The sequence below is a fragment of the Centrocercus urophasianus genome, unplaced genomic scaffold (assembly GCF_019232065.1).
Source record: "Centrocercus urophasianus isolate 14NV4802_14NV808 unplaced genomic scaffold, USGS_Curo_1.0 seq_16, whole genome shotgun sequence".
Classification (NCBI taxonomy): domain Eukaryota; kingdom Metazoa; phylum Chordata; class Aves; order Galliformes; family Phasianidae; genus Centrocercus; species Centrocercus urophasianus.
Window position 1 is genome coordinate 20,361,815 of NW_024884711.1, and position 13,884 is coordinate 20,375,698.

At 35.6% G+C, this 13,884-nt stretch overlaps 1 protein-coding gene across 1 annotated transcript in view; it reads left to right on the forward strand.

The window, feature by feature from the left end:
* The window catches only part of MEOX2 (mesenchyme homeobox 2), a 52,815-nt gene extending 39,744 nt beyond the window's left edge, over nucleotides 1-13,071 (forward strand). Inside the window, exon 3 of the mRNA XM_042817052.1 lies at nucleotides 11,805-13,071. Within this exon, the coding sequence (XP_042672986.1) occupies nucleotides 11,805-12,029 (225 nt within the window). The 3' untranslated portion in view covers nucleotides 12,030-13,071. The remainder of the gene's footprint in view (nucleotides 1-11,804) is intronic.
* The last annotated feature ends 813 nt before the right edge of the window (nucleotides 13,072-13,884 follow it).

Sequence of the window (13,884 nt, forward strand, 5' to 3'; positions counted from 1 at the left end):
GTCCGGGAAACACTTCTGCACATGCTCAAGTTTCATTGTGCATGTTGTCACATCGATTTCTAATGGAAATATTCATGTTAAATACGTACAGAAGTGTTCCAGGATCTCATCCCAACACACTAAATGGTGGTCAAGTTATCTTTCAAATAGTAATTACACTAACATATGTGTTTTAAAGATCTGTTTTATTAAAGGCATTTAGAATAATGGACCTAAGAACATCAAATCTGATGAAATGTTATTTACTGTTTTATCATTGAAGTTGAAAGCATTTTGCACACCCATAAGTCGTCATTCTTTCTTCAGGAATGATTGAGAGATTGCTTTAGTTACAGTCGGTAAGATGATGATGAATTCATGAGACAGCATTAAAATAACACTGAGTAGAGATAAATATATGTGTGTAGAGTCATCAGATCACACTATTGTTACATTAATAACATTTGAAAAATATGTGGAGAAATACTGTGTGTGCACATACTTTCACTGACCAAGTTTGATGGTAAGAATAATACCACAAGCACTATGTATGACAAATTATCAAATCAGTTGCTTTGAGCTTCATTAACATGAGCTTCTGTAACTAGACATCTCATCTAGACAACTAGTCATCTTTGAATACGTGAACACTCATTCACTCACACATGTGAATGAAACACAATTTTCTTCGAACGTTTCTAGAGAATTTTTTTTTCTTCCAGCTTGGCAAGCAGAAACCAATGCTTTTTTGTTTGACCTGAAGATGTTACTGGGTTCCATTGGGTCATTTTCCTTTACTGAAATATGTCGGTTTATAAAGCATACAATTTTGTATCAAACAACTGATAACTTTCTGCCTTTTCATTCATACTCATGTAAGCCTAGACAATTAGAATATCTTCCACACCTCATTTTGACAGCTAAGAGAAGGAATGAATTCTTGCCTCAGTAACAAGTTAAAGTTTGTGTAAAACTGAGCAGCAACAGCAAAATTTTTTAACTATTTGCTGTGCAACTTTACGGGAAGTAATCTGCTGACTTTGGAAAATATATTCCCATTTTCAATAGTAGTTAATTTGATCTGGAATTTAGCTATTGTCCCTGATAAAATGTTTTATTCTTTCCTTTAAGGATTGAAGTAGATAGATTAAAAGGATTTAAGATACTGTAAGGGTAAATACTGAATAGTGTCTCTGGAGGAGAAAAGGCATCCTATGCAAGACTAGTGCTGAGAAATTATTTAAGTTACAGGTATATTTGTTTTCTGATTGTCATATAATGTCAGTTCTGTTCATTGTCCTGGTAACTTTCATAATTTCTATAGAATTATAATTAGCCAACCTAATTATCCAAAATAATTCTTCTGTCCTTCCCCAGATTGTCAAAGAGTGATAACTGAGCTGTTATGGACACCTCCCTTCCTTCCTTCCTTCCTGTTTCCTTGCTTTCCTTCCTGTCTTCCTTTTTAAAGCCACTATTATTTAGAAAACAAAAAATATTCATCTCCATAGAATCCAGTTCAATATCTTGTTGAAATAAGGTAGTATGAGAGAAAAAATAAAGGTATAGTGTAAAATCTATATCGTTAATCCAAAAGAAAAGGAAAATTGAAAGGAAAATCTAGGCATAGTTTTTGGATTCTGGATCACACTGAGCCAGGTAATGGTGTCATTTCTAATGTTATCAGTTAGAAGTGTCTTTTTTTGAAATCAGATATTTTGCTTTAATGCAAAAATAGTCAAGGAACTGGGCATGGGTTTCCATGGTATATGGCAGTCTTCAGAAACTGAAAGCAGTAAATCAAAAGGCTTGAATCTTCTTACATATTTGTTATACAGTAGTATTTCAGTGATTAAAAAAGTATCCAGAAAAAACTCTAGCACAGGTCTGCTGTGAGACTAATTGTTCTTTCTTTTTCAATGAATAAACTGAATTCATATTCAGGACCTGTCTTTTCATCATTAGTGGAGTGAATTATTATTCATGAATGGGATAATTGCACCTATTTGTTTACATGCTGCTGTTATTCCTTTTTTTTACTAGCTGTTCCAGATGAGGAGGTCAGATTTGATGCTTATTTTAAACATATACAAGAAAAAATGCCTTTCTCTAAAAATCATTGTTACTAAATAAGAACACAGTAGTGGGGTTCCCCAGATCACTCTCTCCAGAGATGCAGAAATGATATTTCTGAAGTAGTTTCCATATCCTGTATTAACACAAAGGCTGCAGTGTAAAAAAATGGTAGCTGGTTGGCAGTAATTCCTTTATTTGAAATCTTCAAACATGCGAGTAGTTATAATCTCTGTTTCATCACAGACTGTATAACTGTGTAAATATATATGATGCAAGCTCCTGAAAGACTGAATTTGCCCAAAGAAAATTGAGATTTGCTTCAGCTGATGACAAAAAACAGCAGTGGATATCTTATGAACTAATGTATCCCCTCAGAAACAAGATTTCAGGCCTAATTATTTAGCATATTTGTTTTCAGAATTCTTTCTTTCTTCTTCTATATTGTTTTCTCTTCCTTCCTTTCCTTCCTTACCTTCCTTCTCTTCCTTCTCCCCTTCTTTCTCTTTCTCTTTTTTGCTTGATTTCTTCTTTCTTTCTCACTTTTTCTCTCTCTTTCTTGCTTTCTTCTCTTTTTCTCTTTTTTTTTCTTTTTTTCCTCTTTCATAACATTGTATTATTCAGAGGGAAGAAGAGCAAAAAATAATTTGAGAAAAGTATTGTTGTGTTACCACTTTCAGTTTATTTCCCAAGATGTGAGATAAATCATAGTCTATTATCTCAAGAAAGCTCTATCTTCCTCTTGACTGTGGTGGTAATTTCAACCATACGTTGCAGCTTAAACGAGGCACTGACCAACTAACACTTCATAATTACCTTTCTGGCATTTAATCAAGCTGTAGAAAAAACATATGTCTGACCATATTAAATGCTACATAAGGGTATTAACATTTTCTGCAGTCATCAAAGTAAGTCTCCATTTGACTTTTTAAAAAATTTACAAAATTAGTTCAAATATAAATGACCCATGGAAGGCCATCTCACAAAAATAATAATGAAAAAACCCACACAGCATATGGACCAGGAGAAGGAATTAATCTTATCACTCCCTGAAAAGGAAACCTGAGTTACAAGACAGGAGAAAGAAATGAAATAAGTACCTCAAATGCCTAGATATTAAGAATGCACTTTTAGAGCATTATAAGCACATCTGGTGGTAGGATGGCTCTATTATGATATTGTAAGGATTCCAGAAGTATAGGTACATATAATTCCTGCTCCATGTCCTATGGAGTGCACTCACAATCCCTGCTCAGTCAGCAGTTAATAATTTTCAGCTGGCAGGCCTCTATTATATTTTGAAGAGCCAGTTAGACTAAAAAATATCTTCACTCCCTAGATATTTGTAACCTTGACAAGCGCATTCTTGGCTTTTTTGTACATCCAGATAAACTTGGAGAAGGTTCCATTCAGGCTTTTTAATATCTCACTGTGGGATGAGGAGAGGAAGCAGCTGCAGTGGGGTATCAGAGGCGTGGTAAAATGGACATTTTTATGGAATTGATCTTGCCAAATATAGAAAGAGTAGGAGATCTTTCCACCTCACAAGATCTTTTTGCATGGAGCTAATCAAAAGAGCAATGTTACAGTTCTGCAGGCTAGATAAGGTTACCGGAATAAACAGTCAAAATACGTAATGCTTCTGTTTGCCAACATAAACAGAAAATCCCACCTAGTCAGATCAAATTCTGCTGATGGCAACGAGAATGTTTATTTCTTCTTAGCTCTAATTTCCAATATCCACCCAGAAGCCACCAGTCATTTATAAAATGCCTGAAACCTTTGATTGTGTGTTGACAAGGGGTGCATTTTGTTCTAAATGAAGAGTACTTTTGCGTTTCTTTTTGGCTTTCCTATATGTAGTACCAACTTGGGAAGAGTGACAACTTTTTTAATGCTCCTTTCTATCAGAAAAAGAAGGAGGCAACATCATAAGTTAAATGCTTTTAGGTAATGTTGATATAGTACCTTGGGCACTGAGGCCATAAACCACACTGGAACATTAAATTGTTTTGGTTATAAAAATATTAAAGAAGTTTTCCAAAAGAAAGTTTTCTCCCATGCAAATGGTACCTCAGCCCTAGATCACAAGTGACTTGATTAAAATCCCTTTCAGCATCAGTGTGCTCAGGGGGATTTAATCACAGAATTTTTTAGGTACTGAATTTGACTGATAAGGTTACAGCCAATGCAAAGAGAAAGACTCCACCTGAGAGTTCATAAATTGATCATACATAGTTGAACATATCTGTCTGATTGATTATGCTGTCAAATCTTCTCTGAAAGGCGGCTGCTCATTCTAAGCTTCCACGTGCTAAACACTCTCTATGCACAATATAATAATGAGCCTGCATGGTTTAAAATCATTTGGATTGTTTGTTTTATTTGAAGTAACATCGTTAATAAAATAAAATTCTATAATACTTCTATGTTTGTCTTGAGCAATATAAATACCAGCCTTAAGAGTCACTGTGCTAACTCAATTCATTCTCTTAGGAAAGAATGCCGCTAGCAAACTTAATTATAACTAGTGCATAAGTTTCATTTGCAAGAAAAAGAATGTACATGGCAGAACTTCAAATAGTATATTTGCTTTTGCAACATTGACTGAATTCAAACAAGCAATTCCATGAGCAAAGATCCAAGTACTTCAAGCTGTTACTTGTGAATGGACTTTACACCTGCAGAGAAACCCCATGGAGTTCTGGGTGGGGAGAAATATGATAAGCAACATAAAGCAGTGCATGTAATAATAGATAGAAATATTAGCTCCTCACATGGCTACTTTTACAAAGACTATAAAGCTCTGCTATTCCCTACCCTTTCCTAAGCACAAATCTAAAGAAGATATGGCTTGTTTTGTAACCCCTTCAAGGAGATAAAAACTTTTCAAGTTTCTGACTTATGGTTACGTGAAGAAAATAAATAAATCAGAATAAATGGTATTGGAAAAGTACAAATGAATCGTTTTTACTCTTTTTAAATGTAGAATCTCTTTCTAGTTTCACTAGCTCTTTCTTAGGGAGGCCCTGCTGAACATAGCTTCAGCTTCTTGAGGCTTACTAGCTTTAAAACCAGATGTCAATTTTGAGTTAGTTTGCCATGAAAAGGCTTAAGATTGGCTTATTTTGGAAAGTAACTGTAGAACTGCTTTAAATGAATACAAGTGATGGTGCTTCTTTCCTGTATAAGGATAATGACTTCTCTAGCCACAGAGTCCTGTAGGGCTATCATAGGTTACTTTGTGCTGTGAAGAAGCATTTTGTCTCAAGCAGACGTTCCTCACAAGTTAGTTTTCCACCTTGTGTTTCTTTTGTAAGTTTCTTTTATATATGCAAAGGAATTTATTAAAGACAAATCCCCCAAAAGATGTGTTATAGGAGGGTAAGGTAGATAGGAGTTCTAGGAGTAACCTCACAAGCTGCCTGTCTGCCTTTAGACAAAGAAGAGAGACTCAAAAATACACTCTTAGCAAGTCAGGAGGAGGAAACAACCTGAAATGCATTGTGTCCAATTCTGTTTAAAGTGCATTAGTCCTGAAACCTATTGCAGAAAAGCTTTGAGTCGTTAACTGATTCACAGTGATCGTGGAAGTAATTTCAAAGAGCACTGGTGGAGAAGCTGGAACTTCTTTGGAGGGAGCAGAGGGAGTTAATTGACTGCTGTCAAAGATTTCTGAAAGGAGAACAAAATACTTTTATCACTGCTCTCTTCTGAAATATAATGTCTATTCCATCCTTGTCGAAATGTGGGAGGTATAAAGCAGAATGTATCACCTAAGCAGTAACCAAACCTCAACTGACTTTTATGTAATGAAAATCCAGAACTCCCTCCTACACCTTCCTGGGTGCCAAAAGTTACAGCTGTCCTTTGTGCACCTGCCAAACTCCCCTTTTTCTCAACAGCTGCTGCAAAGTACTTGTGAGTACTTGGTGCAAAGCTCTGTAATGTAACACTGAGTAGATTATGTTAGATCATTGAGAAGGTGACTAAAGCAATTTTAATCAGAAGGTTTTGGTACCACTTAATAATTTAGAAAAGTTAAATTTCTCTAACTGATATGTTTTGATACAGTTTTATAATAAATTAGAAGACATTTAATATCCACACATTTATTTAAATTGGTTTTAAGCTTAAAATATATTTTAAAATTGCGAGTGATCTTTTTTTAAATTAAAAACGTGAATTCTATCCAATTATATAAGGGAAAAAAATTAAGTTCAACTGAATAAAACTACTCATGTATCAAACTGATTAAAATCTCATCTTATTTGTTTCTGAAAATATTTTAAGTTGATAGTTTCAATTGTAAAAATAATTTTAAGTTAATGGTTTTGATTCTTGCAACCTGATCTAGTGGAAGGTCTCCCTGCCCATGACAGAAGGTTGAACTAACGATCTTTGAGGGTCTGTTCCAGCTCAAACCATTCTATGATTCTCTGATGCTGACCTTATTTTTTTTCATAGACAAGATGAGGAAAAGAAAAATGCCTGTTTTTTCCTTTCCTATTTGCTTTTGTAAGTGTTTTGAGTAAGTTGTTATGAAAATGCTATCTCTATGTATGTGAAGAAGGTAAGTTTCAGCTGTAGAACATCAGTGATTTCTGTAAAGTCCAGGAGTTTGACTTTCTTTAAAATTTGGCAAGATAAATGTACTATCTAAAAATAACAGGAACATTTTCAAAGCCAAAGAAAATCAAGAAGTAAACCTTCTTTTCCTTTTTAATTTAGAAAAATCAGGATTATTTTTTGTTTTCCATATTTTTACTTGCATTAGAAGAAATTCAATTGATAGGCTTAAAAAAACAACAATCCAAGCAAAAGGACAGTGGCTGACCTGGAAGAAAATGTTTAAAAGGCTTAGTGATATGCTCTTCCTGACACATTGTTTAGGCATAGAGTTTGGGATACTGACTTCTAAGGCTTGTACTTAAAAATATGGATTTCTTATAGCTAAACAACAGCCTGAAGTGGCACAGCCCTCTTGTTTCCAGTACTTAAGGCTTGTGAGGTATCAGTGCCTTATATTTTAATCTTGTATGGGACTTATGCCTGTAAAATCTGGAACAGAAAACTTAATTTTAGATAAGATTTCAGAAAAGAGCTTTTTGAAAGAGAAATATCTATTTTCTTGATAGAAAAAGTCTCACTATTGTACTTGCTCATTTTGAATTCAATCACACTTAATTTTTCAGAGAAGAATGTCTTTATTAAGGAATAATCATTAATTGTAGAAAATACCTATAAATCTTTGCTCTATATCTGCAGAATGCTAAAGTCCTTTGTCAAAAGGAAATATCTATAGAGCATGGTATAAGTTAACTATTCTTAACTTCCATGTGACTGAAGGGCTCCACTGAAGAAGGATTGTTAAATTAGCAGTTTAGGTGATGTGCTTGTTTGGAACCAAAATTATGTGCTAATATCCAGAAAATGAAGTTGTACTGAAACTATATGTAAAAGACAGAACAGTGTGGTTCCTAATCTTACTAAGGACTTTTATATGTAAGGATATACTGATAACTGAAGTAGTGTAGACTAACCATATCAGTTCCCTTGTTTTGAATCTTGTTCTGTGATTCTTCCAAAGTACTCCTTAAAATAAATTGGTCACAGCAAAAACATTTCTCTGGTACATCAGGAGACACAGAACGTGATATCATTTACTCAAATCTTAAGTAACAGCCTAATCATCAGATGTGGAGATGCAGATGCTAAACAACTTGTTGACTAAGGGAAAAGAGGCTGTGCTTTCGTGCCAGTAAGCAGATGTGCTCAATAGACTGGCTCCTAAGTGCTGATGTAGAAACAGCTGTTAATACTACCATCATCTTTAATATCATTCATTTCCCTCCACTTCCTTTGTTTTCCAGATATACATATGCTTGCTCTATATACTTACTCTGTGCTAGTCAGAGGGAGGAGAAGAGGGAGTGCATTTTAATAAATAATAGGCAATCAGACCCTGATTCTGGGAGGTGGTGAGCACATTCAGCTCCTGCTGAAGCTAACTAAAGCAGTGCAAAAGGACTCCTACACTGTCAAGTTTGTCATAGCTTTAGCTTAAGTTGTAAATGGAACAAACTTGTTCTTCCACTGGGAAAAAACTGCAAGGTTTTCAAATTCATGTCTTTAGACCATCTTTTTTTCTCTTTCTAAAGTTTCTTTAATTTTTTTTTCATTCATATTCTCCTCTCCTCATATTCTCCTCTCTTCCCTCCCCTCCCACTTTATTTCTCACCTCGCACTGCCTGGTGTGTGTTTCAAAGTTTCAAATAATCTGTGCAACTGAAAGGCAGTTTTCCATGAATTGAAACAAATGATACTCTGAAGCACTTCACATAGTTTGTTTCACCTCCTTCCTGTTACAAAAATATGGATGGATCACATATCAGAAACTACTACACCTGCCATAACTGACTTTTTCAGCTCCAAAGGAAGTTCAGAATTCCTATATCTGAATTTGATCTTCAGAGGAAATAACAAGTGAAGGACTTGTCACATATTATTAGCACTTGAGCATAAGAGGTCTCATATAGAGTTCACTGGACTTGATGGAAACACTCCCCCCTGATATTAGTGTGCTTTGAATTGGGTTAAAAGTGGATTTCAGTGTTTTAAAATGAAGGAAATAAGGATATATACATATAGAGAAAGAGACAGAATACCTAAACTATTGGGTTCTCTTATATGAGCACCCCAGTACATTAACACAGCAAATGATGTAAAAATAATCTCACACTATTTTTAATAACAAATTTCACTGAAATTAATTATATTTTATGTATATATGTAAACTATATAATATTACATTATATTATATTATAATAAAAAATCATTGCCATACCAATAATGAAATTTCTTATTTAATATTCTTTAACTGAGATGTGAATTGTTTGAAATCATTAGCTAAAAAATCCCGAAGACTTTTTTTAAAAAAAAAACTTTTTCTTTCTTTTTTTTAAATGATCACCAGTTAGATAGGTGATCTGAATGAAGAGGAACTCCCTAGAATGATGACCTCTTCTGATCATTACCTGGAAGCTGGAAAGAATCATAGAATATCCTAAGGTGGAAGGGACACACAAGGATCATTGAGACAAACCCCTGGCTCCACACAGGACTACACAAAATTCAAGCAATATTTATGAGTGTGTTGTGCAAACATTTCTTAAACTCAGGCAGTTTGGGGCTGTGACCACTGCCCTGAGGAGCATGTCCCAGTGCCCATCCCACTGGTGCAGAACCTGTCCCTAGCCCCTACCTGTCCCTCCCCTGATGCAGCTCCATGCTGTTCCCTCAGGCCCTGCTGCTGTCAGCAGATAGCAGAGCTCAGCACAACTCCTCTGCTTCCTGTGAAAGCTGCAGTCACCATGAGGCCGCCCCTCAGCTCCTCTGCTGTGGGCTGAACCAACCTAGGGACCTCAACTGCTCCTCACCCATCTTGCCCTCTAGACCCTTAACTATCTTCATAGCCCTCCTTTGGATTCTAATAGTTTTATGTGTTTCCTTCTATTTTTCTTGAAGCCACTCATTGTATACACTATTATTTTGTTTTTCTTCAAGAACATAAAAACATTCTGAGAAATTGCTTAGATTTTTAAAACTTCTCGCTAGCACTGTTATTTCTTCTTATGAAACAAAATTTTATGGGCCACTATTTCAGAAGTAGGATGAGAATATTCTGTTGTACCAGGGTGAACCCAAAGCCTATTGATTTTTGGTGTTTGGATTGTGCCTGTGGTCGCATTTACGATACTTCCCTTCACCACTGTAGTCATGGCTTTTGCGAGAAAAAATTCATTGTCTTAAAAAAAAACAAAAAACAAACAAAAAAAAAACACAACACAAAATAAACAAACTGACATTTTAACTTCCCCCACATTGCTATAAGTGGTGCACCAATACTGCCACTTTTTGAAGAATGTTTGCTTGGACACATCTGATATGTGATCTTAGTATGATAATTCCTAATATCACAGCAGCCACCAACAAATACCTTCCCCTTTACGCTCATTTCACCGTACATACCAGATGCTTTGCTTCTAATGAGTTGACTAGAAGAAAGGATGTTCTGGGCTTTAAGGCTCTTAACTAACCTGGAATCATTTTGCTCTTTCCCAAGTGACCAGCTTTAACAGCTCACATTGGCTTTAACTGGAGCATAGAGTATAAAAAAATAGCTATACCTTTCTTCCTTCCCACACACATAGATACAAATCACGATGCCAGCTATCAATTCAGTTGCAGTAAAGTTTTAATATAAAATTCTGAGTGATAGTAAAGGTTAAACACGACAGTGTTTCCTGGATGTATAAGACAGATTCAGCAAGACAGCATTCTTGTGGCTCTACTATTCATGTTGTACAATGTGTCCTGCTGTGACAGTTTCTTGCTGTTTCTTTTAAAACTCTAAAACACATTCTGCTAAGCACAGATGAGAATACACCGGCATTGAAAGCCTTCTTGCATTTTTTTCCGAGGGAAACGTTGTGGATATTGTTTATTTTTCTGTGGAACCCTCATATTATGTGTTGCACAGACACACATGTATCAGATTTTTTAGTAACATTAACTCTAAATGGATCAAATCCAACAATCTTCCCTTCATTCACAAATAGTGTTTTCAGTGACAGTATTATAAGCTGATTTGAAATCAGCCTTTAATCTAGTCGAATATATTTGACAGATGCTATGCACATCCTTTTTATTTTTTTCTTCTGGCTATTGAAAAAGAGTGCTTGTGGCTTGCAGAGCTGGTACTTTAGAACTGTGCAAATAATTTAGCTTTACTTTTTTCTTTTTTCTTTTTTTCTTTTTTCTTTTTTTCTTTTTTTCCGTATATTTCTATATAGAGAATGGGAGGAGGGGAAATGAGTTTCAGCTGGAGTAAAATCTTGGGGTATAATGTAACTTCAAGTGTACAGATACATTTTTAATCTTTCATGCCATTGATTTATTTTCCATTCTTATCTGAAATTATTTGATTAACTGCTGATTTTGATTCAAATTTATAACTGCTTTGTTGTCTGCCTTTGTGGGTGTTTATTTGTGTGAAAAATGTGAATAAATGGAATAGAATTAAGGATTTATCAACCAGGTTCATTTAAAGGCATTTGTAACACAGACAGGGAAGTAATAAGTTTTGACTGTAAGAAATGCTCTTTCAGGCATTTCAGCAAATTAAGAGGAAAAGAACTTTTACAGTGCTCTGCTCAAAACCCACCAGTTGACAGAAACAAACAGGCTGAAAACACTGAAAATTTTTCAGTGGAAGTTCCTCTCCAAAGTGATTAGCTTCCTTTAAAATGTAATTAGAAAATAAGCAGCACTGTGGATACCACACTGGACTACTCAACAGCTGGGATCTCCTGTCCAGTCCCTTGTGGGTTCATTTGTGTCTCTGTTTCTTTATCTGTGGAATGGCATTAATGCATTTTTCAAGAGCATGTTGAATTTCCAGTGTTTTCTAAAGGGCTTTGAGGTCTTCCCATTGAGGGCATGACAGCAGTGATGCATATTGCAGCTGGGCCCGCAGCCTTCTTGCTGTAACTTTTTTCCATCCCCTGCAGTCATTCTCCTCACATCCCCAGGGCTCTCATCCCCTCCCAGACTTGATCTCTTGCAGTTCAGGGAGTCCTTGAGGCACTTTTAACCAAAAAGACAGGGCTATTCTATAGCTAGGAAAATGATTATCAAACTTCAATGACTCCATCTCTATTTTCTTGTTTTTCTTTCTTTCTTCCACAAAGGTGAAAGTTTGGTTCCAGAACAGACGGATGAAGTGGAAGCGGGTAAAAGGAGGCCAGCAAGGGGCAGCAGCCCGGGAAAAGGAACTGGTGAATGTGAAAAAAGGCACGCTGCTCCCCTCCGAGCTCTCTGGCATTGGGGCAGCTGGTCTCCAGCACACAGGGGACTCACTAGCGAATGATGACAGCCATGACAGCGATCACAGCTCTGAGCACGCACACTTATGATACACAGAGAGTGTCCCAGCTCCGTTCTCAGGAAAGATGCTTTGCTGGCAAGCCTTACACAGGCATCGTTTACGTATGCAAGTGACTCTGGCAATGATTTTTAAAGTTGTTATGGAAGATTCAGGCTTATTGTGTCTGTTTTTCTTGATTTTTAGATGGTTTACAGTAAGTGCCATGTCTTAAAGGTGCCTCAAGAGTGGAGAAGTGGAACTTTGAACATTCCAGATTTGTTTGTCATGTTTATGACAGCGGGCAGGTATTTTTGCTTTAGCTTGCACTGAAAATTACATTGCTCTCAACAGACTTTCAGTTATATTCTGAAAACCACAGTGCCACAAAATCACTATCTAGTGGATAAGAAATGTATTTTAACTCTGTATATATTTACCTTACAGCATTTTCCTGTCTTCACTAATTTTAGCAATGCATTCATATTAGCTGATGGCAATAGTCACTCATGACAATAAATGGCTTTTTGTCTCTTTATTTTTGTTTTGTTTCGCCAAAGACATACAATACATGCAGATACTTTTGTTCAAGTAGAGAAAGTATCTGCTAGGACAAGTCCTTGTATGACAGACAAAACAAACGTTATGTTGCATTTACTATCAACTGCTGCTAATAGGGTATTATTAAACTTACCTAGCTCCTCAATTCTTCTTATCTTATAACTGCAAAAAATGATTTTTAGGATCATAAGGATAGTCCAGTAACCTGCCAGAAAATTTTCATGCTCAGTGGAAACCCCAGAAAGGATTATTCATTTCTACTTTGTCATCACTGAGTACATTGATTAATACTGACTCTGCGGAAATGTTGCTTCATCTTCAGTTTAAAAAACAGCAGTAAGCTGAAAGTTATTATCAACTGTTTATGTTGGTAGGAATCAAAATATGAAGGTAACTCAGTATTGTGTCCCGTATGTAAAATCAAGACACATTTTCTGTTATAAGCTTTTGTGTACATACAGGCAAACACCAAAACTCAAAATTTAATGCAAACCATTGATTGTACTTTGTAAAGAAAAATGTTTAATAAATAATCCTTTTTAAATAATTCTCGTCTCTCTACAGTGATTTCACAGGAAACTTAAAAGAGTTGTTTTGTTAAAGTCCTAAGGAACTCTGACTTTTTTGGGTCTTTTAGAACTTCATCTGTGAACAAAACAAAGCTACATTTTCAAATTTAGGCTTTTAATCTTGGGTAAACTTTCTACCTTCATCCATTTGGGAAACTCTTTCCTTCAGCAGGAAAAAGGCATCTAGAGGCTACTGATGTCTTTGGCCAAAAACAACAAGAGTCTGTTCAACCATTTTTCCAGATCTAGAGTGAATATAAAGGGTTATTTTGTTGGACATTGTTGGAATGGATTAAAATGAATAAACATCAGGAAAGGGATGCACACTTACGACATAATTTTTATGATAGTGCTGTTCAAGAGAAAGATAATAAAATACCTCCAAAAATGTAAGGGATTAATTCAAGTGTGTTCAGCAAAGAAGATGCAGAGTGAAAGAAGGAGCAAGTGGGAAATATGCATGTCTTTGAGAGTATTCACTGACGCTCTGCTATGTGGAGTAATAGGGCATCATATAAGTTAAATGCAATCAAGAGATCTGAGTCTGTTTTCTAAATCCTTTCCGCTGTAGATTTGATCTTTCTTGCAGGTTAATTGTTGTCATGATCCCTTTAGTTTAAAATATCCAAACAGTAGATAATTCATGTCTTTAAAGACTTTAAAGAGTACTTTATTGATTCCAGGAGTTGAAGGGTTTTGCTATTTGTTTCTCAGTTCTTTTTCAAATGCCTTTTTCATACAAAATTACTAAGTGTGCAAGGAGGATAGAGAAGTAAC